Source organism: Komagataella phaffii, chromosome 2 (assembly GCF_000027005.1).
Source record: "Komagataella phaffii GS115 chromosome 2, complete sequence".
Classification (NCBI taxonomy): domain Eukaryota; kingdom Fungi; phylum Ascomycota; class Pichiomycetes; order Pichiales; family Pichiaceae; genus Komagataella; species Komagataella phaffii.
In genome coordinates, this window is record NC_012964.1 from 703,293 (window position 1) to 728,704 (window position 25,412).

At 40.3% G+C, this 25,412-nt stretch overlaps 18 protein-coding genes across 18 annotated transcripts; 9 read left to right on the forward strand and 9 right to left on the reverse strand.

Moving 5' to 3' along the window:
- Positions 1–12: 12 nt before the first annotated feature.
- Positions 13–2,476, reverse strand: PAS_chr2-1_0377 (Component of the microtubule-nucleating Tub4p (gamma-tubulin) complex; the record flags this gene model as incomplete). The annotated part of the gene is made up of 2 exons (XM_002491234.1): positions 13–2,280; positions 2,351–2,476. 2 exons carry the CDS (start codon positions 2,474–2,476, stop codon positions 13–15), a joined length of 2,394 nt encoding a protein of 797 aa, XP_002491279.1.
- A 232-nt stretch (positions 2,477–2,708) lies between these two features.
- On the forward strand, positions 2,709–4,013 carry PAS_chr2-1_0378 (Putative ATP-dependent RNA helicase of the DEAD-box family; the record flags this gene model as incomplete). The annotated part of the gene is made up of 1 exon (XM_002491235.1): positions 2,709–4,013. The coding sequence occupies one exon, from the start codon at positions 2,709–2,711 to the stop codon at positions 4,011–4,013; it is 1,305 nt and encodes a 434-aa protein (XP_002491280.1).
- Positions 4,014–4,038: 25 nt separating this feature from the next.
- Positions 4,039–5,715, reverse strand: PAS_chr2-1_0379 (Signal recognition particle (SRP) receptor-alpha subunit; the record flags this gene model as incomplete). The annotated part of the gene is made up of 1 exon (XM_002491236.1): positions 4,039–5,715. The coding sequence occupies one exon, from the start codon at positions 5,713–5,715 to the stop codon at positions 4,039–4,041; it is 1,677 nt and encodes a 558-aa protein (XP_002491281.1).
- A 179-nt stretch (positions 5,716–5,894) lies between these two features.
- On the reverse strand, positions 5,895–7,415 carry PAS_chr2-1_0380 (60S ribosomal export protein NMD3; the record flags this gene model as incomplete). Its single annotated transcript, XM_002491237.1, has 1 exon — positions 5,895–7,415. One exon carries the CDS (start codon positions 7,413–7,415, stop codon positions 5,895–5,897), a length of 1,521 nt encoding a protein of 506 aa, XP_002491282.1.
- A 174-nt stretch (positions 7,416–7,589) lies between these two features.
- On the forward strand, positions 7,590–8,012 carry PAS_chr2-1_0381 (Hypothetical protein; the record flags this gene model as incomplete). Its single annotated transcript, XM_002491238.1, has 1 exon — positions 7,590–8,012. One exon carries the CDS (start codon positions 7,590–7,592, stop codon positions 8,010–8,012), a length of 423 nt encoding a protein of 140 aa, XP_002491283.1.
- On the reverse strand, positions 7,975–8,622 carry PAS_chr2-1_0382 (Hypothetical protein; the record flags this gene model as incomplete). Its single annotated transcript, XM_002491239.1, has 1 exon — positions 7,975–8,622. The coding sequence occupies one exon, from the start codon at positions 8,620–8,622 to the stop codon at positions 7,975–7,977; it is 648 nt and encodes a 215-aa protein (XP_002491284.1).
- Positions 8,623–8,857: 235 nt separating this feature from the next.
- Positions 8,858–10,360, forward strand: PAS_chr2-1_0383 (L-homoserine-O-acetyltransferase, catalyzes the conversion of homoserine to O-acetyl homoserine; the record flags this gene model as incomplete). The annotated part of the gene is made up of 1 exon (XM_002491240.1): positions 8,858–10,360. One exon carries the CDS (start codon positions 8,858–8,860, stop codon positions 10,358–10,360), a length of 1,503 nt encoding a protein of 500 aa, XP_002491285.1.
- Positions 10,361–10,429: 69 nt separating this feature from the next.
- On the reverse strand, positions 10,430–11,326 carry PAS_chr2-1_0384 (mitochondrial 37S ribosomal protein MRPS28; the record flags this gene model as incomplete). Its single annotated transcript, XM_002491241.1, has 1 exon — positions 10,430–11,326. The coding sequence occupies one exon, from the start codon at positions 11,324–11,326 to the stop codon at positions 10,430–10,432; it is 897 nt and encodes a 298-aa protein (XP_002491286.1).
- An 88-nt stretch (positions 11,327–11,414) lies between these two features.
- On the reverse strand, positions 11,415–12,152 carry PAS_chr2-1_0385 (Hypothetical protein; the record flags this gene model as incomplete). The annotated part of the gene is made up of 1 exon (XM_002491242.1): positions 11,415–12,152. One exon carries the CDS (start codon positions 12,150–12,152, stop codon positions 11,415–11,417), a length of 738 nt encoding a protein of 245 aa, XP_002491287.1.
- Positions 12,153–12,200: 48 nt separating this feature from the next.
- On the reverse strand, positions 12,201–13,040 carry PAS_chr2-1_0386 (Protein involved in minichromosome maintenance; the record flags this gene model as incomplete). The annotated part of the gene is made up of 1 exon (XM_002491243.1): positions 12,201–13,040. The coding sequence occupies one exon, from the start codon at positions 13,038–13,040 to the stop codon at positions 12,201–12,203; it is 840 nt and encodes a 279-aa protein (XP_002491288.1).
- A 296-nt stretch (positions 13,041–13,336) lies between these two features.
- PAS_chr2-1_0387 (Subunit of RNase MRP) lies at positions 13,337–13,924 on the forward strand (the record flags this gene model as incomplete). The annotated part of the gene is made up of 1 exon (XM_002491244.1): positions 13,337–13,924. The coding sequence occupies one exon, from the start codon at positions 13,337–13,339 to the stop codon at positions 13,922–13,924; it is 588 nt and encodes a 195-aa protein (XP_002491289.1).
- Positions 13,925–14,189: 265 nt separating this feature from the next.
- Positions 14,190–14,852, forward strand: PAS_chr2-1_0388 (Subunit of tRNA-specific adenosine-34 deaminase; the record flags this gene model as incomplete). Its single annotated transcript, XM_002491245.1, has 1 exon — positions 14,190–14,852. The coding sequence occupies one exon, from the start codon at positions 14,190–14,192 to the stop codon at positions 14,850–14,852; it is 663 nt and encodes a 220-aa protein (XP_002491290.1).
- A 58-nt stretch (positions 14,853–14,910) lies between these two features.
- Positions 14,911–16,896, reverse strand: PAS_chr2-1_0389 (Sorting nexin; the record flags this gene model as incomplete). Its single annotated transcript, XM_002491246.1, has 1 exon — positions 14,911–16,896. The coding sequence occupies one exon, from the start codon at positions 16,894–16,896 to the stop codon at positions 14,911–14,913; it is 1,986 nt and encodes a 661-aa protein (XP_002491291.1).
- A 1,753-nt stretch (positions 16,897–18,649) lies between these two features.
- PAS_chr2-1_0391 (Lanosterol synthase, an essential enzyme that catalyzes the cyclization of squalene 2,3-epoxide) lies at positions 18,650–20,816 on the forward strand (the record flags this gene model as incomplete). Its single annotated transcript, XM_002491247.1, has 2 exons — positions 18,650–19,875; positions 19,937–20,816. 2 exons carry the CDS (start codon positions 18,650–18,652, stop codon positions 20,814–20,816), a joined length of 2,106 nt encoding a protein of 701 aa, XP_002491292.1.
- A 152-nt stretch (positions 20,817–20,968) lies between these two features.
- PAS_chr2-1_0392 (Protein with similarity to the p27 subunit of mammalian proteasome modulator) lies at positions 20,969–21,607 on the forward strand (the record flags this gene model as incomplete). Its single annotated transcript, XM_002491248.1, has 1 exon — positions 20,969–21,607. One exon carries the CDS (start codon positions 20,969–20,971, stop codon positions 21,605–21,607), a length of 639 nt encoding a protein of 212 aa, XP_002491293.1.
- Positions 21,608–21,662: 55 nt separating this feature from the next.
- PAS_chr2-1_0393 (Ubiquitin-like protein with weak sequence similarity to ubiquitin) lies at positions 21,663–22,012 on the reverse strand (the record flags this gene model as incomplete). The annotated part of the gene is made up of 2 exons (XM_002491249.1): positions 21,663–21,930; positions 21,987–22,012. 2 exons carry the CDS (start codon positions 22,010–22,012, stop codon positions 21,663–21,665), a joined length of 294 nt encoding a protein of 97 aa, XP_002491294.1.
- Positions 22,013–22,153: 141 nt separating this feature from the next.
- Positions 22,154–23,860, forward strand: PAS_chr2-1_0394 (TFIIIB B-related factor; the record flags this gene model as incomplete). The annotated part of the gene is made up of 1 exon (XM_002491250.1): positions 22,154–23,860. The coding sequence occupies one exon, from the start codon at positions 22,154–22,156 to the stop codon at positions 23,858–23,860; it is 1,707 nt and encodes a 568-aa protein (XP_002491295.1).
- A 150-nt stretch (positions 23,861–24,010) lies between these two features.
- PAS_chr2-1_0395 (DNA polymerase III (delta) subunit, essential for cell viability) lies at positions 24,011–25,396 on the forward strand (the record flags this gene model as incomplete). The annotated part of the gene is made up of 1 exon (XM_002491251.1): positions 24,011–25,396. The coding sequence occupies one exon, from the start codon at positions 24,011–24,013 to the stop codon at positions 25,394–25,396; it is 1,386 nt and encodes a 461-aa protein (XP_002491296.1).
- Positions 25,397–25,412: the final 16 nt, after the last annotated feature.

Genomic DNA, 25,412 nt, shown 5'->3' on the forward strand with positions numbered 1-25,412 from the left:
ATCATCCGTTATTCATTTCCTATTCTTCAATATGGAATCCAGGTAACCTGCTAAGACTGAAAAGCTGGAAGACTCCAACCGAGAGTAATAGTTCAAAGCTTGCACAAAGGTGTTCAAGCTAGACTCAAATTTCTTCTCGTATTCATTTATTATATGTTTCATCTTGATGACCCTTTCCCTATTCTTTTCAGGGTCAAACTGTTTCTCCCCTAGTTTAGAGGCATATTGGTCGAAGAGGTTCTCGTCCAAAAGAATCAGATTCTTTCTCAAAGACATTACAAAAGTGTGAAAAGTAAGCACAAACTCGAACATTCTTCTAGAAATTTGTACAAGCGTCTCATTCATTAGCAAGGAATTTTGCATCATAGTGTTCAGCCACTTTTGCAGAGAGACGAAGTATTTTTCGAAGTCACTGTCCGCAGTACTTGCAAAATGCTGATACTGGGTTTCCATTTCACTAAATGAACCCTCAATCACATCGAAGCTCAGATATAAATGGAATGCAGACACAAATTGCTTTATATTTGAATGTAGGTATCTCAAACGCAGTATCCATTTTCTAATACTCCGATTGGGAAAATTGAAACACCAAAACCTTTGGTAATTTATTTCCTTCCAAGACGATTCTAGTAGCTTTTCAACGACATTGGTTATCATAACATTTCTTCCAACCAGTTGGAATTGTGTAATTATTGTGTTTGTCAATAGTAAATTGAGAGGAAATGGAAACTCAATGTTTAACGAAAGATAATACACTAAGTAATTATCCAACGGGCTAATGACAACTTCGGCAGTGTTTTTGGTGAGAGTTTTGTTAAGATATCTTTTCAAGCTGTTAAGGTCAGATGAATTAAACACCTCTTCAGCATCAATTTGCTGTATGTTAAGGATACTTTCAAGGAAAGTATATAGGTTATCAGATTGAACGTTGATATTGACAAGATTACCAACTAACTTTGATCTTGGAGTCGCCATAAGTTGAGGCCTGAATGTTTTCTCAAAGTTTCTTTCTATTTTGCTTAAAGAGGCCTTTGATTTGTCTCGTAGCATATCGCTCATAGAATGTGCTAGGAAGTCATTGAGAAACACGCCGTTGGAAAATAATAGTGTGGACTTTAAGGCCTCCAGAATAGTCAGAAATTTGTAACCTTTCATAAACAATTCTGTGACCAATTTATTTGCCCGCAGATATTTTTGTTCCACATAAAAGAATAAATCATCAGTCTCCAATGACTCAATCTTATGATTAGATGTATCATTCTCAACGATGTCTACAGGCAGACACCTCAATACATCCAAATACTTCCCGGTCAACAGTACTTTCCTTTGTAATTCCCTATGTTCGAATTGACGAATAATGTAATTCTTTCGTAGCAAGAATTTGCTGTCGTAGTTGATTAGAGTGTTCTTGGAACTTTGTTCCACTATGAAAAACTCATCAAAAGGGTCATCAATTTTTCCAAACGTAAGCCATTTATGTAACATTTCGATATAGGGGAGACTTATTCTATCAAATGTCTTCTTTAAAGCCTCAAATCGTGTTTGATCACCTCTTATTCTTTCCATTTTATCCTGGACAATGCGCAGTATTATACCCCCTTTTATTATTCTAGTTTTGTTATTGAGTTCCGTTTGCATGTACAAGGAGTCATCATGCTTCAAGTCTTCTTTGATAGTTTTGAGCATTGTCTTGAATACATCGTCAACTGTTGCCAAATTTGATCTGTTTACCTCATTGAGCGATGTGATGATTTCGTACAATGTGCGCATTTTCTCTCCTGATTCTTCAATAAGTTGATTCAAAATACCTATTGAAAAATGAGGGTCCATCATAAACCGTCTTTCAAGTTCCAGCACTATCTGATCGTGCTCTTTCAGAAAGTCTCTAATTTCATTACAAAGCCTTTGCATGGTAGCTCCATAAAATTGGGAATCGTAAACCTCAACAAACTTTGTCAAACTGTAGTACATTTTTCCATACTTGAGCAGTCTGTTGGTCATGTCTTTCAAGGTAACATCCAGGTTCTTTGCTATTCTATAATCAGGACCTTCCAAAATTGACCTTAAATCCTGTTCATTAAAGTTCTTGCTGAACCTCACGTAATCACCTTCGTTCCCTTGTAAACAGTACAGTATATCTCGTACTACAAATGCTTCCTGTTCTTTCAAATCGGAAAGATCTTGCAAAGGATATGGTTTAGTGTTCACGGCCGTGGTCAGGTTCACGGTTGTCGGTATTATTCTTTTGGTTTCTTGATCAACCAGTTTCACGACATCATACTGCTTCGAGGGGTTAGTAATGTGCAATCCATACCAGGTGGTTAGAATACGGTGAACTCTGTTTGCTTACCATTTGTGTCATGTTGATTGATGGTCTAGATGTAAACACGGAAACGATACAATAGCGCGCGTCCGCCTGATTTCCAGATCTGAAGAACCGAGACTGAGATGAGTTTCGCAGTCTTGAAAAGCTCATTGTAGGAAAAAAAACTACAGAATGGCTTTAAATTATCACTAGGGCGAGATCTGTTCTTGTTGATGTTTGCTTCCAGTGGGACGCAGGCCCACTCTCTCAAAGATCTGATTTGGATGTATTCTCATATAACAGCTACTTGATCGTTAGAAGGCATCCAACATCTTTTCTACTTATCTCATCGCTAAATATTTTTTTTTCTTCCCTTGCAAATCATTTTCCATACACTAAAGTTATGGTAAAGTTCGAAGAGCTGGGAGTCAGCAAGTGGCTTTGCGAGTCGCTTGATGCAATGAAGATATACACGCCTTCAAAGATCCAAGAAGCCACTATTCCAAAAATTCTTGCAGGTTATGATTGTATTGGAGGAGCTAAAACAGGATCTGGTAAAACCATTGCATTTGCAGCCCCAATGCTTACAAAATGGTCAGAAGATCCTTATGGTGTGTTTGGATTAATTCTTACACCTACAAGAGAGTTGGCCCTTCAAATCGCAGAACAATACGCTGCGCTTGGTGCCAGTATGAATATTAAAGTTTCCGTAATTCTAGGTGGTGGGGATATCGTCCAACAGGCCTTAGAGCTACAAAGAAGGCCGCATTTTGTCGTTGCCACCCCGGGTAGACTGGCTGATCATATTCTCAGCAGTGGTGAAGAAACCATCGGCGGGCTGAGAAAAATCAAGTTTTTGGTATTAGACGAAGCTGATAGATTATTGAGTAACAGTTTTGGAAGCGACTTGGAAAGATGCTTCAAAGTGTTGCCTCCTCCCGAGAAGAGGCAAACATTGCTATTTACAGCCACTGTCACGGATGAAGTTAGAGCTTTGAAAGAAAAACCTGTGCCTGAAGGCAAACTTCCTGTATTCGTACATGAAGTTGAGTCTGTCGATAAAGTGGCCATTCCCGCAACTTTGACAACAAATTATCTATTCATACCGTCCTATGTCAAAGAGGCTTATTTGAATGCTGTCTTGGCATTGGAAGAAAACGCAGATTCTACCGTCATTGTCTTTGTTAATAGAACACAAACCGCAGAACTTTTGAGACGAACTTTGAGGAATCTGGAGTTTAGGGTGGCTTCCCTTCATTCTGAGATGCCTCAAATAGAGAGAATAAACTCTTTGCATAGATTCAAAGCTGGTGCTGCTAGAATCTTGATTGCCACGGACGTAGCTTCCAGAGGATTGGATATACCCTCAGTGGAGTTGGTTGTCAACTACGATATGCCTGCTGACCCAGATGATTATATCCACCGAGTAGGTAGAACAGCACGTGCTGGTCGTAAGGGTGAATCCTTGAGTTTCGTTACCGAACAAGATGTCAAAAGAGTGCTGGCCATCGAAGAAAGGATCAACAAGAAAATGGACAAGTACGAACTGGTCACTGATAACAAAGTTATAGAAACCTCCCTGCACAAAACTGGTGCAGCTAAGAGAGAAGCCTTAATGGCGATGGAAAGAGAGGGGTTCGGTGAAAAGAGAAAGAATAACAAAATCAAGAACGCAAAACGAAAGAACAGCAGACTTCAAAGTAAGTAAATTAGACTTCATGTATTATATATTTTCAGGACATCAAAGTATCTACAGCCCAATCCACACTCAAAGTTCGAAGATCCGTGTAAGTTTGACCTGTACCAACAAAAAGAATTGGTATTCCAGTAGCATAAACCATGTTGACCATACTTCCAATCAGATCTCCTACGGTGTCACATTTGCTGATAATAAAGAAATCAAGTGTTCTTCCAGGACCGAAAGCACCATTAAAATTCTTTGCCTGCTGTACACTATCCGTACCAACCAATGCCTCACCAACCATAATGATTTTGTCAGGCTTAGCCGCCTTCACAAACCCTTGCAAAGGTGCCATTAACTGTGCGTCATTGTGTCTCCTTCCTGCAGTATCTAAAAGAACAATATCAAATTTGTTCTCCTCTGCGTATTGTATAGCTCCTTTAGCAATTTTAGATACCAGATCAGCACCTCCGTAACCTCCTTGAAACAGTTCAACGTGCGATTCATCCTCAGTAAGCTTCTTCAAGTTGTTTACGTGTACTCGCAACTGTTCGACAGCCCCCGATCTAAACGTATCACAAGCAGTGATCAGAACCCTGTACTTATTACTTAGTAACCAGAAGGCCAGTTTGGAAAGGTTTGTAGATTTTCCAACACCGTTGACACCAACAACGGAAATGACATATGGCTTTCTAGCAGCCTTTTTGCTTTGAATTTCTTTCAATAGGTTAATAGAAGTTTCTGGGGTCAATAATTTGAGCAATTCCTTTTCCAGTGCATTCCTAGCAGCCTTGGGTATGCTTGTAGTGACCTTTGTACCTACTAAACTTTTGTTAATGCGTTCAACAAGCTTTTTGGCAATTTCTGGAGCCACATTCTTATTAATTAAGTGTTCAGAAAGAGATTTGGAAGTCTTGGTGAGGTTATCTTCGGTGACAGTTTTACCTGAGAATAAGCCAGACAAAAAACTAAACGCTCCGGTGCTTTCATCAGAGACAGATTTATCCCTTTGTTTAGACAGGATATCGTTAATTTCTTTCATATCGCTTACCAAAAACTTACCATCTTTAGTTTTTCCGTAATTATCACCAACTAAATGTCCAACATCTTGATTCCCGACCTCGCTAGTAGTAGAAGAGAAATCCAGATCAGATTCCTCCAAACCATCATCTTCAATGGGGTTGCCCTGGGTATCCCATCTTCTAGCTTTCTTCTTTTGAGTAAGTTGGGGTTTCTTTCCCTTCAATTTATTTTGGGATAATGAATGTGGTTCTGAAGTAGAAGTGCTTTTGGCAGTTTCTACACCAACGTTTTTAAAAAGTTCTTGCTTCTTCAGGTTGTAGAAACTAGTAAACTTTCTCAGCTCTTGTTCGTCGGGAAAAGCTCCAGAGTCAAGATCAGCTGTGATGAGCTCCTCCCAAAGCGTTTGAATATCTTTTAAAAATTGGCCCTCGTTTGGAACATTGACAAGAGAAGAGTGGCATGAGGTGAAGTAGCAAGTGGGCTGGGAACTGCTGACATACTTGATGGTATATCCATCTAGACTATAAGATCCAACATCATCATCTTCGAACTCTTCCTCGTTATTGACAGATCCAGTCAAAGTTTTCCTTTGAGAAATAAATATATCGGAAATGAGACCATTTACAACCCGATCAGGAACTTTTCTGTCCTCATCTTTGAAAAGAACAGTTCCTTTTGGAGTGAAAATAAGAAATTGTTCGGACATTACTTTCCTGTGAGTTAGTCCTTTGGAAGAGAAATATATTGGACATACCGTAGAAGGTCCAGGATACGGCCCCACAGCATCCGTCTAGCGCGCACAGTAAGAGTCGAAAACTACTCAGAAAAGGAACGATTCTACTGTTAAGGTAATGTACATAGTCTTTTAGGGCTAAATTCAACAAATTATTCATCTAGAGTCATCTCATCAAGCTCATCTAATAACTCATCAACACCAATTTCAGGGGCATCGTCATCTTCATCCATGTCAGCCTCATTTTCTGGAGCTGGTGGCTCATCAGCCTTATAAAGATTAACGGTTTGTCTAAGTTCTGGATCTTCCTCCAATTCCTGCAAAAAGATCTCGTAATCTCTTTCAGCCTTCTCTTGCTCTTGTTTAGCTTGTCTAGATTCGTCATTAGCGACAATATCCTGGTGTTCCTTCGCCATTCTTCTAAGTCTCCAAGCTCTCTTCTTAGCTCTTCTTGCACTTCTGGAGAAGTGTTTCTTGATCAGAACTACATCTAGTACATTCTTGCTGTCTAATTCATCAAAAAGGTCACTGTTGAAGTTCGAATTAGCCAAAAAGTATCCATCCGCAGAATCTCCAGGATTCAGTAAGCCACCAAGATGCGATCTTACATAGTATTCTTGATCATTGTTACCCATGTCTGCTGCTCTTGCTACGGTAATATCAGCAAGAATATAGTTTCCTCTGGTCTCTCCAGTAGGTTCAACATCGAGCACAATGAATTCAATTAACTCTGTTCTGTTGCACAGAACTGGGAAAGGATCTCTGAAGTAAACGTTGGAGTTTATGTCTGCTATTTGTAATGTGTTTGGATCAATAAATTGAACTGTATTCGAAACTTTGGAGCAAACTACCAGTCTGGAGATAGTTCCTAAGGAATGTGCTAACTTTTTTGGAAGAACAATTAAGTCATCTCTACAGATGGGTACAATTTCAACAGAAAAAGTAAACTTATACGTAGAGGTTCCTGAATGAATATCTGCACTCACAAGTTCTTCAGATTTTTTGGATTTGACAGGGGCCACGGAACTGATAAAGTCAATCATCTTGGCAGCGTGGTTTTTCTGTGCGTAGTAGAAGTCCAGACCATCCTTGGCCTCCTTAATAGAAATGGTATCAACATGAGCATTATGCTTTAGAATCAACTGTTCCAAGTGCAAGAAGGTTCTTTTGTGAGGAACTTTTTGACGAACCTGAACAGCGGCTCTCCACGTATTAGCAGTAAATGATTTGGCACAGTCAGGACATTGCATTGCCATTACAACATATTCAACTTCAAAGCTTTGCTGAATAATAGTGTTTGTCATAGCCTCACCCTGAACTGTTAGTTTAACTTTGATTCTTCTAGAGTGAGGCTCTGTCCAGATAAAGGAAGCATCAATCAATCTGACCTTATTCAAACCTTTCAACCTCCTGAGACACAAAGCCAAAAGCTCTCTACTTTCTAATTCTGCACGGATCCACTGTCCTGGAGGTTGCAAAAAACGTTCACAGTTCCTACAGAACGACACATTTGCCTCCCTTGGAATTCCTTCGGTGATATCAACTGTAAGTTTTATACAGTCGTAACACATGACTAGACCAGTGGTACCATCCATGGGAACACCACAGTTGCAACATAGCACCGTAGCAACACCTTGTTGCTCGGTAGGCTCGAGATGAGTATAGTTTGACATACTGGACCTCGTTGCTATTATAACTTATTCAGTAGAGAAGAGCAAAGAGAAAAAAAAAAAAAAATATGAGAATCAAAACAATTTGAGACTAAACCCAAAAGAAGTAATATCCTTTTAAGCAAGATCTTGCCAAAATATCATCATAGGAAAAGTGTGGTTCCAACCATACTCACAATGTCGGAAAGAGGTCAGCCCGGTGGACCAAACCCGACTATCAAGGATAACCGACTAGTTATGAACATAACTACATCTGAGCCTCGTGACCTGCTGATGATAGAAAGAAATTGTCTCAGTATGGTCAAATTTGGGGTTGTTCTCTCATTAACAAGTATTGCCATGCTTGTTAACTTTGGCTTCGGGAAACGTGAAAAGCTTGAAGGGGACAAAAAGATTCTCTTTACGATATTTGGTTCCATTTTTATGCTTCTCTCGTTGCTGTCATTAGTATTAGGTGCTCTGAATTATTATCACTCTATCGGTCGATATACCAAAGAGAAGGTGGAGGTCTTTAACCATATCCCTATTACTGGCTTTGTGTTTTCGTGTTTTGTAATGATCTTCACAGTGAGTGTGGTATTATTGACTCAGAGCTTATGACAGTATCGGTACTAATAAGGTGTTCCTGGCTGGAATCCAGAGGATCAGTTGATTCGTTAAGATTGGGCTTCGAATCGAAAGTCGTTTCTGCTGTGTAAATCGTTTCACTATGAATTAGTTCTGAGAATTGGGACTGAGGTTCAGACGAAAATTCCAGCTCTGATATAAGATCAGAATTATGCTGTTGTGAAGGAGAGCTTGAAAGAGGCAAGGGGGAGCTAGGAAATGGTGTTTTACACGGTCGAACTTTGCAAGGTAAATTTTGACCTTCTGAACAATACGAAGTTAAGGGATCACTCTCTGCATAGAAAGGACTGGTAGCTTCCGGTGACAATGATTCATTGCCTTCAAAAAGTATATTCAGAGGCATCAATTTCGTCTTGCTTGCAAAAATGGTTTCTGCTTCATGTTGGGGAACAATCTCATACTTGAAAAGTTTCTCTTTCGGTGGAAGTCCAAATCTGGCCAATTTTTCATCATTGACCTTTCGATCGTTCGATTTTAACATTTCAATGAATTGAAGGGATTCAGTTGGTCTGTCTTCACTAGTCATGTCCTTACCTTTAAACTTTTTTGTGGGAACAAACAAAGACAAACTTGGACCACGCATCTTGAATATTTCTTATCGATGGATATAATCACAACATGTTTGATGTTGTGGATCCCGCGAGATGAGAGAAAAAATACAAACCCCAAAAGATGAAGAGATGTGGTTCAATATTGAAATTCTGTCACGTGAAATGTCAACATCAGATTTCTATTTCCTAGTTGCTTAATAAACTTTTTTCTGCCTAAAAGGGGGAGGGGAGAGAGAATGGTTCATTCTTTAGTCGACATTTACTTCCATGAGGAATTCAATGCTGCGAATATCAAGAAGATGTTTCAACTCCAGCGGGCTGCTGTTGAAACCTTCTCCAACTAGAACGAGGGGCGCTGTACAGAACCTCACCGACTCTTTGGCTTCTAATCCTCAATTATCATTCCCCTGCTTAGATAAACAAGAAAAGAGATCGAAAACACTGTTGGAAGATGGCCCTGAGCCCAGTTATCAATCTATGAAGGAACACCATGTCCACAAATATAAGAGTGAGGATCCTATATTTCTGGATTATGGAGGCTATTTACCCAAGTTTGAAATTGCCTACGAGACTTGGGGACGACTCAATGAACATAGAGACAATGCAATCTTGATACACACAGGGTTGTCTGCTTCATCGCATGCAAAGTCAAATGCTTTGAACTTGAAAAAAGGCTGGTGGGAAGAGTTCATCGGACCGGGAAAATACTTGGACACTACAAAATATTTCATTATCTGTACGAATGTGATCGGTGGTTGCTATGGAAGTACGGGTCCATCGTCAATTGATCCAGCTGATGGTAAACGTTATGCCACGAGGTTTCCAATCGTATCTATTAACGACATGGTGCGGGCTCAAAATCGATTAGTTAGTTCCCATTTTGGTATAAAGGCACTCCATGCTTCTGTGGGAGCATCAATGGGTGGAATGCAATCTCTAGCCTACGCTCATGAGTTCCCTGATCAGGTGAACAAGATCGTCAGTATATCAGGATGTGCTAGATCTCACCCCTACTCTATTGCGATGAGATTTTGCCAACGACAAGTTCTTATGAGCGATCCAAATTGGAACAGAGGTTTCTACTATGACTCTCTCCCACCACACACAGGAATGAAGCTCGCCAGACAGATTGCTACGATCACCTATCGTTCTGGACCAGAATGGGAAGTCCGATTTGGTGTGGAAAGGACGGATCCTTCTAAACAGCCTGCCCTCTGTCCAGATTTCATAATTGAGAACTACCTAGATCACCAAGGGGAAAAATTCTGTCTGCAATACGACCCCAATTCCTTGTTATACGTTTCCAAGGCTATGGACCTGTTTGACCTTGGAGCGATTGAAAGACAAAAGGCAGAATTATCTCGTAGTCAGGCTGAGGCTAAATTTAAGGGAGCCTATGTGCCGTTTGAGGAGCTTCAATTTGAACCCTCCGGAAGTAACTGCTCACTTCCATCAACTCCCTACGAAGAGAAGCCCCGCAAAGGAAGGCGAGCAACTCCTGAAGAGTCTCGCAGAGACTTGCTAGAAGGTTTGAAGACTCTAGCTCATAAAGATGTACTAGTCATTGGAGTCGAAAGTGATATTTTATTTCCTGCATGGCAACAAAGAGAGATCAGTGATTTGCTCACAGAGGGTGCTAAAGAGTTAGGACTTGAAGGGAGTAACATCAGACATGTTGAACTAGGTTCTGATGTTAGTATCTTCGGACATGACACTTTTCTCCTAAGTCTGGACCATATTGGTAAACCAGTAAGTGAATTCTTGAATTAGAGACGTTATTTTTTTTTTAAATTTTTTTTTTGATTCAAGATTGAATCGTTGTTCGTAGTATTCCTCTATTTACACGGTCTTACTTGCGGACTCACCCACACCATCTTGGATGATTGCTAATCTCATGGCCTTTTTGGCCTTACGTCTCTCTCTGCGCTTCTCTTCAATTTGTTTCTTACTTTCTTTGACAAGGACACGGTCTGGCCATATTTCATACTCTTGCATATAACGCTTATCAAAGTTGAATTCCATGTGAACGGCTTCATCAGTTAACCCAAGCTTGCGGATGGCCCAGAAGTATCTTTGAGGATCGTCTCTCTTCAAGTACCGGAGAATTCTTTGTCTCTGTTGAGCCAACATTCTTGCGTTTCGGATCTTGTCAAGATCCTTAGGATTCTGACGAATGTGGTCCATTAAAAAGTATAATTTGAGGGTTTGTACAGCCGCTTGCACTTCGGAAGACCCAGTATCTCCAGGAAATCTTTCGAACTCCTTACGAGCAAAAGCAACAGCAAGATTCTTTCTATCTTGGTTGTTTGAATTCCTCATAGATAAAACACGAATCACTACCTCTTTAATGGTTTCCGTTTGAGAGTTGGAGACACTACGGACATAGTCGTTTTCCAACTTGGACAGTCGTGCTTGGTTAATTCCATAAATGAGCTTCTCCACCTCCTCAAAATCGTAACCCTTGCCCAGGACGTCTTTTTCAGTAACTTCCGCCCGTATTCTTGTAATGAAAGGATTGTCAGCTCTTCCAAGAACTGGATCAACCTTCTCCAAAGCATCCAATTTAGCCAACTGACGAGCCCTATTCTGTTTCTTCTTGGTTTCGGATCTGATTTTCCTTTGCGCTTTTGAGAGTACGTGAAACTCAAAAGCAACCGAGGAGGTTGCAAAGGTCATTCTCTGTGCAGAGACCGACATGATTGGCCTGAACAGGGTCAATCTGTTAATCAAGCTCATTGTGTCGGGTCAGAAGAATGGAAAGTTTTGTCGAAAACCAATGTTCCAAATCGCGCTTTAATGATTTTTCTTTCTACTTTATTTCTATCTAATTTATGTTTACATAAGCACATGCTTTGGAGATGTACAGTATACTCAAGAATGCAAGGGCAATAGCAATTCCAATAACCTTCTCTATTACTGTGTGAAAGAAAATTGAAGTGACCCAAAACATGAGAATCCAGAATGCCATGACGATTGCGGTGGGGATCAAACCCCATCTGGAAAAACTGGGATCTTTCACGAAAACAGATCTCCATTCGAAAGCCAGAGACCCCAGTACTGTGGTCAAGATGAAAAGATGGCCGCTGGCTCTGAACCCTCCCGTCCACAGACCTCCAGCTCGTTCACAACTTGAGTAGTTGTCGTTCCTTGCAATCAGCTTCTCTAACCCTTCTGGATACTGACAGGTCGCGCCTGTGTGTTCTTGTAAGCGGTCAAATAAAGAATCCCCAAAGAACCATACTTTTGTGACAATAAGCCATGTTGTAATGATAACAACCTTGCTGATTTGACCGCTTATTATTTTCTGGTTCGTCTTGTCATCTACTGAGACCGGCAGTATCATCTTGTAAACTTGGAAGGTGTAGTATGAGACAATACCAAACAGAGCTGCGAATATCTCAAACGCATGCCCTACAAATATCCCATTTATCAAATTGGATGGATCCAAAAGATATCCTCCCGTAGGGAGGGCACCAAACAAAAGTAAAAGATTCCTTGTTACCAACCCAAGAGCCAATGTTAGTGGAAAAAACAGTAAAACACTGGCCTTGGGGATGTCCATGTGGTGTTTATTTTTGTTAAGGGGTAAAAATAAAAATGGATCGGGATATTATTCAAGGAGCGACCGATAAGATTTATTCTGGTTTTCGGGATCAAATAGTTCACCCAACACTTCCAAATAAACCACTTTGGTCTTCAAAAGAGTCTTCATTCTTCTGATGATCCCTTCTGATTCTTGCTCACCTACTGCTTGGACCCATTCTGGCTTAACCTGATATTCCACCACACTGACTACATTTGTCAAGTCGCACAAGAGCAAAAGACTGAACTTCTCTTTAACGTGCAGACGAATCTTGGTGAAGTCTAGATCCCACTCTAGCGTGGCTATCCCCTGGAGTTTACCATTCACCCTTTCTACAATAGATTTTTTATTCTGTATGTGGACAAGATGCTTCCTCACCAATTTTGCAAACTTGTTTAAATCTTGGTTTAGCCATTGTTTTGCGATCGATTGCAGTGGAACATATCTTGGTATGGTGGTTCTGTGTATCTTCCATTGTTCGGTTTTCGAATGTTTCTGTAGGATAATATAGTGGGGTACTGTGAACTTTTTCTGCTCTCCATCAAATATGTCAAATCGTATCCCTAAGAGCTCGTCACGATTACTGACCGGAAACATGGTTACTCCTACCATTCTATACAGGTTCTCCAGGTGAATTTGTTTGTATGCCTTCTTCCTGCTCATTAGTTTGATTGCCGATTTGGACTGTGGGGGTTCATTGATGAAGTTACCTAACAGGGATTCAAAGTGCTCGTGTTGAACTTGTTGCGGCACCCCTTTTCGAAGGTCGTCTAGTTCTCTGGAGGTACTATTATACTGGGCTTGCAGCTGGGCAATCTCAGTTTTCAAAGAGTTTATGTCATTGATGATATCATCTTGAAAAGACATTGTGGAATAGTAAACAATATCGCGCGAGCTTGTGGTCTCTGGTCCCTGTTGGAGAGTGTACTCGGTCTAACAGCAGATGGACAAACTGGTGGCCAAAACAAAAACAAGAGGCCGCAAGGGAATGTGTTGAGTGAACAATCGTGGGAAACAACAGGCTCCCATCTTTAGTTTCGTTCGTGTGCGTTTTTATGTAGACATTCATCATCACCGTAGCTTTGCATCATTACATAAGCAATATTAATAGTACATATTTTTTCCCTCATCACAGATCAGCTTGTGTTCATTCACAAATAACCATGAATGAAATCATCTCTGATGAAAATCTACAGAAATTAAACACAGAGTTTGAGGTCCTCTATTTGTTGTATCACAGAAATAGCAACCAGCATAAGACTGCAGCTTGGTGGTCTAATTTTAACCTTCTCCTGAGGAAACTTCGATGCATACTTACTCTCTCATTGGATGTCCAAGATCTCTCCAAGAAGACAAAATTGGCGAATAAAGAGGAGTTGATTAGAGAAAAGCTCTATACCATTGTTCAAATATCTCAGTACCTGGCTTCCAAAACGATAGCTTCTTCTTATAGGCAGTTTTATTCTGTTATTGCTCTGGGTCAATTCATCACATTAGGATTCACATTAATAGGACTCTTGGCTAGGGTTTATTGCATACTACTATCTATCAGGGGAGTGGAAGGAAATGTTGGGTTTGAGAAAGAGATCAAGATGCATGTGGACAATGGTGATATTATTGTTCACACTCAAGATTTGAACCTTAAGGAGCCTGTTGCATTTGATACTTTGAATGAGATCAAGCCTAAGAGAACTTTCAAGCAGGAGAAAAGAAAGAAGAGAAAGAACGCCATTGATGACATCTTTGGCTGAAAACAAGCAGTACAGTTGATAGTGAACTGTGAATAGTGTACACCATGAATAGTTATATAGTAGGACTTTTCCAGCATGAGTAAGGTATATAGTTAAAAGTCTAAAGAAGGCTTCCATTTTTTCCCCGTGAATACAGTTTCCATTACTAGTAAACTGATAATATAACTCTGTTGTGGAATCGATTCAGTTGACTCAATGCAGAACCTGGTCTCACTCTACCGTCTTCTCGACCAGTTTTATTTTTAAATGTTCCCCCCAAGGTGCAATGGGATTGGAAACCCACTTTAATTTTATGAAAAAAGCCTTAGATGCTGCTCAAATCGCCTTAGATGAATTAGAAGTTCCCATAGGATGTATCTTTGTTTATAAAAACAAGATCATTGCCCAAGGATCAAACAAGACTAACGCTACCTCGTGTGGTATTAACCATGCTGAAATGGAAGCCATTGATGAGATAATCGCCAAATACCCAAACTACAAAGAGATATTACCATTTGCTGATCTTTATGTGACTGTGGAACCATGTATAATGTGTGCCTCCGCGTTGAGACAGTTAGGCATAAGAAGAGTCTTTTTTGGATGTGCAAATGATCGTTTTGGTGGTAATGGATCAGTATTGACAATTCACAGTGACAAGTTAAACAACAAATTAGACTCATCCATATACCCTGTTTATCCGGGAATCTACGCTAAAGAAGCTGTCACTTTGCTTAGAAAGTTCTATCTTAACCAGAATGAAAAATCTCCGAATCCGCAGACTAAGAAGCTTAGACAGTTGGACATGGAGAATTTTCCTCGATTGCAGTTTGAAAAATATTTGACCAAAGAACAATTTGTAGACATGTACGGAGAATCTCAGCTAGACGTATATGTGGGAGAATCTGATGAGATTGTTTTACAAAGACCTACTAAAATTCCAAAAATATAGAGCCGTTGAGGCCTTAGATAGTAACATCATAAAAAATACTAATAGTGAAAATCATTCTTTACCACTGCTCAAGGCCTTCTACATCAACCAGACCTTCATCGGAACCGTCGTCATCAAAGTTATGTTGGTTGTCATTCTGTGGTTCAGATTGAGTGTGAGACTCAGTTTGTGAAGCATGTAGCTCTTCTGGTTCTTGTTGTTCTTGTTCCTGTGCTTGCACAGGCGTCTCTAGCACTTCCGCTTCTTCCCTACTTAACTCTTCTGGTTCTTGCTCTTGCTCTTGATTCTGAACTTGGTCCTGCTCATGCTCTTGCTCTTCACCCTGTTCTTGATCTTGTTTATGTACTTGTTCATTCTTCCTCTCTTGGCTCTTGATAGATCTTAAATCGCTTCTAATATGATCGTTATTCAGCCTGACATCATCATGCTCAAATAATTTGCTGTTAACATCCAATTTAGGATCTATACTTATGTTCTCTAAGTTCTTCCGTAGCTGAGATTGCTGAAGTACATGCAGTTCATCAGTTAGGTGTTCAGAGTGAGGGATTTCGACATCATTCCAATGATTTACAACACTGTTGTAATAATCAAGATAATATTGGCTTAACTCATGCAGATTTGTGGTTATTTCATCATTCTTTATCCGGTCAAACAATTGATATTCTGTGATCAAGTTTTTCTCAAATGTATGAAATAATTCAAAAGTTTCCTTGACTTCTCTCTCCAAGAACTCAATTTTTTCATTCAATTTGTTGATTCGGTCATTAGTCTCATTTCCAGACGAATAAGTCTGTCCAGGCGTCTTGCCCCTCAGAGAACCTATTTTCTTGGAAATGAAATTCATCGCACCATCACTGCCGGACACATTATTCCCATTCATTAAATGATTCTTTTCTGCAATGGCTTTATTCAGATAATTCTGTAACATCTCGTAATCCAGCAGCTTACTGTCCTTAAACTTGATCATGTTCTTTATCTGTGAAATATAATGATCCAAATCCTTCAGCGAAGTTAAGTAATGTAGGTCAACCTGTCGGGTGAGCTTGAAAGAATCATAAGAAATTTGGTAAATATTCTCAGAAAACGAAGTAAATTGTTGGGACAGCTCCTTATCAAATTGGGTATCAGATCCTTCAGTTAAAATTTGATTTAGTTTCTTAAATTCATCTCCAAACAACCTAAAATCTTCAGAAATCTCTGATTGTCTCTTTACCACTCTTTGATATATCTTATCAATCTTGTTTATATTTTCCTGAAGCTTGTTTGACTTATCTGTAATCTCTTGGAATTCTTTAGCGTTTTCACTTTCATAAGTCGGCTTCTTGAAAGCATTCATGATGTAATCAGAAAAGGAGTCTAATTCTCCGTTTGCATTTGCTGAAGTAGTGCTACCTCCACCAACGGTGCTATTAGGATTGGAGCTTATTTTCAGATTCTGTTTGAACGTATTCCAATTTACGCTGTCTTCCAAAAATATGTGATATATCTTTGCTTGTTTCAACAACGGATGTTTTGATATCCGATTTAGGAAGTTGTTAAGAGCTATTGATCTCTTGGTGGTAAAATATTCGCCAAATCTATCGCCTTTGATGTATTCCAATCGTTGCTTATTCGGCAAAGGTGGAATGATACTGGTAGGAAAATCATTGGCTAGACAATTGTATAAGAAATTGAAGTCACTGAATCGTCGCCTAACTTTCAGTTTGGTTTTAGCCAAACCAGGTTCGTTTGTCTCGGTTTCAATTAGATAACTGATGTAAAAATTCTGCCCATCTGATTCCTTCAATGGCTGGGAAACCTTGGATCGTATATAAACATCTCGGGGAGGTATTTGCTCATTGGGGTTGCTATCGGAGTCATTGCCACCTCGTACCACTGTGTTCGTAGTTACAAGGTCATCTTGTTCTTGTTCTTGGCCTTGGTCCTCCTCGATCAAATTTATGGAAGAGTTTATTTGCACTTGTGAATGGTCATTACTGTCACCTGGAACATCGCCTTCGGGTTCCGTTCTGTCCCATTGTATAGATGTGAATTGGTCACTCATGCTAGTATTGTCAAATGATAAAAATAGACTAGAATGTTTTCTGGCCCAAAAGGTGCAATTTCTTCCAGTATAAAAAGCTTGGAACAATACTCAAGCTAATAATGTTGCCGTGGTATAAACACTAGACCTGATAGGGGTATAATTAAGTATAGAAGCCTCGGAGTGTATCTTAGCAAGTTCGTGCTGTGTGTAGAGATGTGTGTGCCACCAAATAGAGTGAGGTCAGAGAGTAGTGTGCAATCAGATTCTGTTATCTATGAATATATATATTACTAAGTTTATGGGGTAAACTTGGAGGGGTGATGTCTGGAACAGAAAGTGGAGGACATTTCGATAAACAAAATGGGCAATTGCACACGTAGTAAGCATTAAACAAGTTTGCAGGAATTTGTGAGGTAAAACAGTTGATTTTATTGGTTTATTTTTCCGTCTCTAAATCTAGAGCATTACAGACAACCGACTTTCAATTGATTTCGATCTATTTTTCGGAGCCGACTGCCAGCAATTCGGATGGGGTGGAATCACTTATTTAGCATCAAAGAGAGAGGCATTTTCCACCGAAAAGGTTCATACGATTGCTTTCTTAGTATACTGATTCAGGTTCCTCAATGCTTTTAACATTCCGTCTTCTTTGACTCTCAGTAAAGACTCTTGGTATTTAGAGTTAGATCATCCACAGGTTACAGAACTTACTTCAGAATGACGTAACAGTCGTTTAAAACGGTATCATATTCTGCTTCTCAAAGAACTTGAACGAAGTAATCCTCTTAAATTGTAGTAAAAACTATTGCCATAAACTACATAAGAAAATTTCAACAACATGAAATAATCAATTCAATCGTTAAATATGAATGGTCCACTCCAGTAAAGCTGGGGCTATTGGCTCACTCACTTGGTATTGGTATCTCGTACCAATCACATCGTCATTGTCATTCAAGACGTCAGCCTCAGAGCTTAGATCCAAAATGGAACTCACTAATTGTCCTGGATTGGCAGTTACTCCGAACTTGAATGGAGCTTTCAACAATATGTTATCAAGACATGGGAATGCCAACCTGGCATTTGGAGTGGTAAGGTTTGTAGTGTATGTGACTCTTCCTTCCACATCTGTGTCTCCCTTGTAAAATCCAATTTTATCAGATTGAATGTTACCGGTGAAGGAAATATTCACCAGCAACGTTCCGGAAGTAACCTTCTCTTTGAGCTTAATTGTGATGAGCTCGTTATCAACAATCTCCTTAACGGGGATTTCGTTTTCAGACTTGTTGACATTGTGGAAGACATGTACGTCTTTCAATTCCAAATCCTTGGCATTGAAGACCACTTCATCAGTGGGCTCCTTCACCTCCAAGTGGATGACAATGTCTCCATCATAAGTCTTTTTTTCGGGTTGGAAGTTGTAGATGTGCAAGTCGTATAGGGAGGGAATTAAGTCTTCTGGTAGTGTTCTGGGAGCCATTTCTTTGTTAATTGAGCTATGATTGTTCCACAAATCGATTTCAGGGGCCAACTACCTACTCTATTTATACTTGTTCGGAAAAGCACTCATTGGCATTGCTCGTACATCATAGCAACCACACAATGACCAATACAGGTGATTATTTTGCAAGATCTTCCTCACACCACAACACTGTGCAGGTTGTGCTTGCCCCATTCGGAATTGTACCCCATCTAGATTTTGCGAAGGCTTTGAAATTTATACGACCTAGAGAAGAAGAGGTGCTAAAACAAGAGTTGAGCTTGATTGTAAGCGATGACAGTGTATTATTCAGAGAAAATCGGCTTGCCGAAGACTGATCCTCAAAGATGGAGGCTGAGGGTCAATGAGCTCGGACGTCAGTATTGGGATTACATTGAAAAGGAGGACTTGAAGAACGACCCTCAAACACCATACGTCCAGTATCTCTTGAAAGGAGATGAATTTGAATGTCCAATACCTGAAAAACCTCAATCTGCTTTTGAATCGGCCCGAAATTGTGCAGATTTTTTAGCTTTGATTCAAGATGAATCTGGAGTGTTTCCGTGTCAATACAAAGGACCAATGTTCATGAGCATAGGCTACGTTGTAGCATGTTATTTCACTAATACACCAATTCCAGATCATGTAAGGACCGAAATGATCAGATATGTAGTCAATACAGCCCATCCGGTGGATGGAGGCTGGGGACTACACGAGTGGGATAAATCGACATGTTTTGGAACATGTATGAATTACGTTGTCCTTCGATTGTTGGGACTTCCAAAAGATAATCCAGTGTGTATCAAGGCTAGAAAGGTATTACATGCTCTAGGAGGAGCTTTGGCCACTCCATATTGGGGAAAGGCTTGGCTTTCACTTCTAAATGTGTACAAATGGGAAGGAGTGAACCCTGCACCTCCAGAAATGTGGAATCTTCCATACTCGCTCAAAATTCATCCATGTAGATGGTGGGTACATACAAGAGCCATTGCTTTACCACTGAGTTACATTTCTTCCTACAAAAGTCAAATGCCTCTGACTCCACTGTTGAAAGAGCTGAGAAATGAAATATTTCTACAGGATTTCGATACCATAGACTTTTCTAAGCATAGGAACAATGTGTGTGGTATCGATCTTTATTATCCTCATACTTCACTGTTGGACTTTGCGAACAGTATTCTTGTCGGCTACGATAAAATTAGACCTACATGGTTGCTGAAAGAATCTAATGATGCAGTGTATGAGCTGATTAAGAAAGAGCTTGCCAACACAGAGCATCTATGTATCGCTCCTGTGAATGCTGCTTTTAATACGATTGTTGCATACCTTGAAGAAGGTCCAGAGTCGTACAATTTCAAACGCTTGCAAGAAAGATTCAAAGATGTCATCTTCCATGGGCCCCAAGGAATGACCACTATGGGTACCAACGGCACGCAGGTCTGGGACACCAGTTTTTGCCTACAATACTTTTTCATGGCAGGATTAGCAGATCTTGATGAATATGAGGAGTTAATTATCAGGTGCTTCAAGTTTTTGTATAAGATCTCAATTCACAACTGATACTGTCGATGGTTCATACAGAGACAAAAGGATCGGATGCTTTCCATTTAGTACCAAGGAGCAAGGTTACACAGTAAGTGATTGCACTGCCGAGGCAATCAAGGCGATCTTGATGGTGAAAAACCATCCCAAATTTGCCTACCTTGGAGATTACATTGATGAGGATCTGCTTAAGAAAGGTATTGATGGATTATTATCTCTACAAAACGTGGGGTCATATCATTTTGGTTCGTTCTCGACATATGAAAGCACTAGAGCTAATCCTGCGCTGGAAAAGATCAACCCCGCAGAAGTATTTGGCAATATCATGGTAGAGTATCCTTACGTAGAATGTACAGACTCTTCGGTTTTGGGTCTTACCTATTTCAGAGAACATTGGGACTATCGCCGACACGATATTGACACTGCTATAGAGAGGGGTGTCAAGTTCATCTGCGACGCCCAGCAGGAAGATGGGTCATGGTATGGCTGTTGGGGGGTCTGCTTTACTTACGCAGGAATGTTTGCGCTAGAAGCTTTGGCTTCTGTGAATCAATATTATGAAACCAATGAAGTAGTGAGGAAAGGGTGTGATTTCCTGGTCTCCAAGCAGATGGCTGATGGTGGCTGGTCTGAAAGTATCAAATCCTGTGAAACTCATACCTATGTTCGTGGAAAAAGGGGTATGGTAGTTCAAACTTCTTGGGTTCTAATAGGTTTGATTCTTGCTAAGTACCCCCATAAGGAAGTCATAGACAGGGGGGTTCAACTAATCATGAGTCGCCAAAAGACAAGAGGAGACTTTGACTTTGAAGCTGTAGAAGGTATTTTCAACCATAGCTGCGGAATTGAGTATCCAAACTACAAATTCCTGTTTCCCATCAAGGCCTTGGGGTTATATTCCAAAGAGTATGAGCAATAATGTAAATATATAGAAGTCGTTTATAATAAAAGTGTAAGCGCGTAGTTACAACTGAATAAAATCCTAATTATAAATGAATTTTCAAGTTCCCCAGTTTCGAGTGTCTAACATTTACCGATTCGATTTCCTAATCATACACTGACCAACAAACCATGACGTCCAGTTACGATATAAATTCCCTAACTCTAGGGGTTCCTGATTATGATATAACTGATATTTCAACGTTCGATTTGACCAGATTGGGAGATTTGAAAAAGCTGATAGAATCATCTTTGACACACCTATTTGATACCTTAAAAGACCAAAATGTGGATATGGACACTTCTTTGCTGACCGAAGACGGCTTTCCAAGAGATGATATTGATATCGTAAAGGTGAGACTAACTCGAACGAGCATTGTAAGATTACGGAATGACCACAAGAAAATTCTGGAAGCTCTCAATTTGAGGTTACAGGAGCATTACAGTAACAACACCATATCCGACTCGACTTCCAAAGACCAAGGCGATGTTGTCGAATCAGCAATTCCGTTTGCAAGAATCTCAGAAGTTGTCAGAGATAGTCCTGCTGACAAGGCTGGTTTACAATCGGATGACCTCATAGTAACTTTTGAAAAGCTAACTACGACCAGTGCCAATTTGTTACAGAATATCAGTCGGATAGTCTTGGAGAATGAAAATCAGCCTATCAAACTGACAGCAAAGAGACACGGAGAACTGCTTGAACTGACTCTGACTCCAAAGAAATGGGAAGGTGGGGGACTTCTTGGCTGTAGGCTGAATCTATTATAGAGGGGGGTGTATCTTAATATAATGGTTGCTAGAGGGAAATGTGTCACATAAAAGGTTAACCACCATGGAGAGTGCTGGTAAATGTTATCAGATCTTTATCTTGCAGTTCGTATTCATCCTCACCTTCCAATTCCCAATCGGTATCATTGATTAGGACCAAAATGCCTGGCCTTATACTTCCGTCTTCAATAAATACATCCTCATCCTTGCGATCTTTTAATAAATGTTCAACTAGATGCTGGGTCAACTCTCTGAAGTTTGAGCCATCCTCAACTTGCACGGTATGCTCTCGCACATGGCCAAATATAGCATCAAGTCCGCCCCTATTTGTTAGCGTATGCTCAAAAAACTCTCGTAGAGTCTTGTTTGTCAGGCTTACAGAAATTCTACGTTGATGGTCAACATTTTTCGTTTTGTCACTTGGGGGCTCCTGCTATAGTGGGAAGGAGAGCTTGAATTAAAAGTCTGGGTATCGCGAACCCTTTCACATAGTTTAGAATAGAATCAATATTATTCGAACTTCCTCCCTCATAATCAATAGTCCCGATGGCTACACTAAATAAACCACGTTGTAAAAACTGTGGGGGAACAGAGTTCACCAGAGATATTAACACTCCCGCTTCTGACCTGGCGTGTGTAGAGTGTGGTACAGTTAGTGAAGAAAATCCCATTGTATCAGAGGTCTCCTTTGGTGAGACAGCTAGTGGAGCTGCCACAGTACAAGGTGCCTTTGTTGGCTCAGATCAAGCAAGAGCCAATTTTGGAAATAACAGAGGGTCTTTGGACTCTCGTGAACAAACACTCAATAAGGGTAAACGAAGGATAAAGACTGTGGCTGCTGTTCTTGGTATCGCTGATTACATCTCGGATGCCGCATACTTATGGTTTCGACTGGCTCTGACAAATAATTTCGTTCAAGGAAGGAGATCTCAAAATGTAGTAGCTGCATGTCTGTACATCGCCTGTAGGAAAGTGAAGACACACCACATGCTAATTGACTTTAGTTCACGATTGCAGATATCTGTTTACTCGGTAGGCGCTACATTTTTAAAGATGGTGAAAACTTTGCATATCTCTAACCTACCTTTGGCAGATCCCTCTTTGTTCATCCAGCATTTTGCCGAGCAGCTAAACTTTGGGAATTCCAAGATCAAGGTAATAAAAGACGCTGTTAAACTGGCCCACAGGATGGCTGATGATTGGATACACGAGGGTAGACGGCCTGCTGGTATTGCAGGAGCATGCTTGATGCTGGCAGCAAGAATGAACAATTTCAGAAGAACGCATTTGGAGATTGCAGCGGTCGCCAAAATTGGTGAAAGCACCATTCAGAAAAGACTCAATGAGTTTAAAAATACGAATGCTTCTAAGCTGAGCATTGACGAGTTTAGAAAGGCAACCAACATAGAATCTACCGCTCCTCCGTCATACACATCAAACAGAATTAAAGAAAAAGCAATACAGCAAATGATAAATCATAACAATAAGTACTCCGAAGAGAAAGAAACAGTGATGAATTTCATCCTTAAAGATTCTGAAATATCGTCCGAAGAGATTCGAACTTATATCTTAAAAATTCAAAAGCAACAAAGGGAAGACCTGAAAAGAAAAGTCAACCAAGTTGTATCTCCCTCTCCTGGCGAAGTAGGTGAAATACAACGATCCATCGATGAAGATGAAGATGACGACGATGAAAGCGAGGACGAATCTGATAAAGATGGCAATACAGCTAATTCGATATATAATAGCTTTGAAAGACAACAACAGGATCAAGCCAGGCTTATCGAACTTAATCGTCCCAAGAATCTTCACAAGTTGCCAACTACCGGAGATCTGTTGGGAAAAATCAAGTCTGATCCAGAAAACCTGGAAGATGTAGATGATGAAGAACTTGAAGGTTTTCTTTTGACAGAGGACGAAAGTAGGATCAAAGAACGTGTTTGGGTTGGTCTGAACCATGATTTCCTCATCGAGCAAGAGAAACGACGACTGAAGGAGGAATCTGATAAACTGGCGGGACACACCACAATCAAAAGACGGCGTAAGAAGAATATCGACGATGATGGGTTGGGAATACCCAAGACTGAACTGACTGAATTTGCAAGTGGCCTTGACCCTGCCGCACTCGGTCTTCAAAGCTCCATAAATAGCATTGGTGAAGGTTCCAGTGCACTGAGCAGCGCAAAGTCCATGTTGCAGAAGAAATCTTACAGTAAGAAACTAAACTATGCTGCAGTAGAGAACTTGTTCTAGATGGACCCAACTGCCATTACTAGGGGGTTGTAATTGATGAAACTATATACCATATATGTAATACTAAATACCTTGAAAAACCGCTGGCACGCGAACGACGAATATCTATCTGCTGCGTGAATCTTGTAGACAGTGTGACGCGTACAAAATATGACAATGGACCAAGAAGTTAGGAGAAGAGAAGTCGTACGAAGCTCGGACTCCAATAAAGCGCTGCTGTATACACTCAATAAGAATAATCGCAACTATGATAGACAATATGCTTCAATCTATACTGCTAGAGCAAATAAGTTGAAACCACGGCTGATTGAAAAGTGCTCTGAGAAATGGAAAGGTGAAAAGATCAATGGCATTCCCGTTAGCCACACAGAGAAGGTCTTGAACATATCTTCGAACAAGGCGACCTGGTGTGTTGGCACTGTGTTTTGTGACCTGAAATACAAACCCAATATTCTGAAAGATGTCAGTGAAAGTATGTACGGAGGACCAGTGGTCAAAAAAGTAGACGGAACATACGCTGATCGAGAATCCGATCAACTCATGCTGGAAGACGAGAGTGGAAGAATAGCATTGGATGGAGAACTAATTGATAAGATTTTATTAGTCACTGGCTGCATCGTTGGAGTCTTGGGGATGGAGATTAACCCTGGAGTTTTCACAGTGGTTGACATAGTGTATCCTGAGCCAGGTCTGCAAAAACCGAGACTCCTTTCCAATCATAGAATAGCCCTAGTTTCAGGACTTGGGATAAATGGAGACAACTTGGATCTTAGTCGGCTGGAATTACTGAAAGAGTTTCTCACGGGTGAGCTACTGGAGAACCAGGCTCAAGAGTCATCGATAGCTAAGCTAATCATTGCCGGAAACTCGATAAAAGTTGGAGATCTTAATAAGATTCACCAAGATAAGAAAAACAAATTCAAAGCAACTTATGCTTCAAACTATAATGCCACAGCCGTTAGTCAATTGGACAATTTCATTCACGACGTCATTCAAACTATTCCGGTGGATATACTCCCTGGTGCTGAAGATCCCGCTGAAATCGCTCTACCGCAGCAACCTCTTCATAAGGCATTTTTTAATTCTTCCAGACAGTTCGTAGGGAATCGACTAAATACCAAGACTAATCCTCAATGGTGGGATCTTGCGGGCACAGAAATATTGGGGACCAGTGGAGAGAATATTGATGATATCTTTAAGTATGTGGTACCAAATGATTACCATGTTGATGAAGATGGTTGTGAGAACTCAAGAATTAAAATAATAGAATCTACAATAAGGTGGCAACATATTTTGCCCACGGCTCCAGACACTCTATGGTGCTATCCATATCAGGATGACGATCCATTTGTTCTAGAAAGCACACCTCATGTGTATTTTGTTGGAAACCAAGCTCGATTTGAATCTAAAGATATTATCTTGGATAATGGCTTCAAAGTGAAGCTGTTGTCTTTGCCACGATTCGACCAAACAGGAGAAGTGGTAATCTTAGATCTGAACGACCTGTCGACCAACCTCGTTTCATTTAGTGTCTAATATTTATTTACATGTA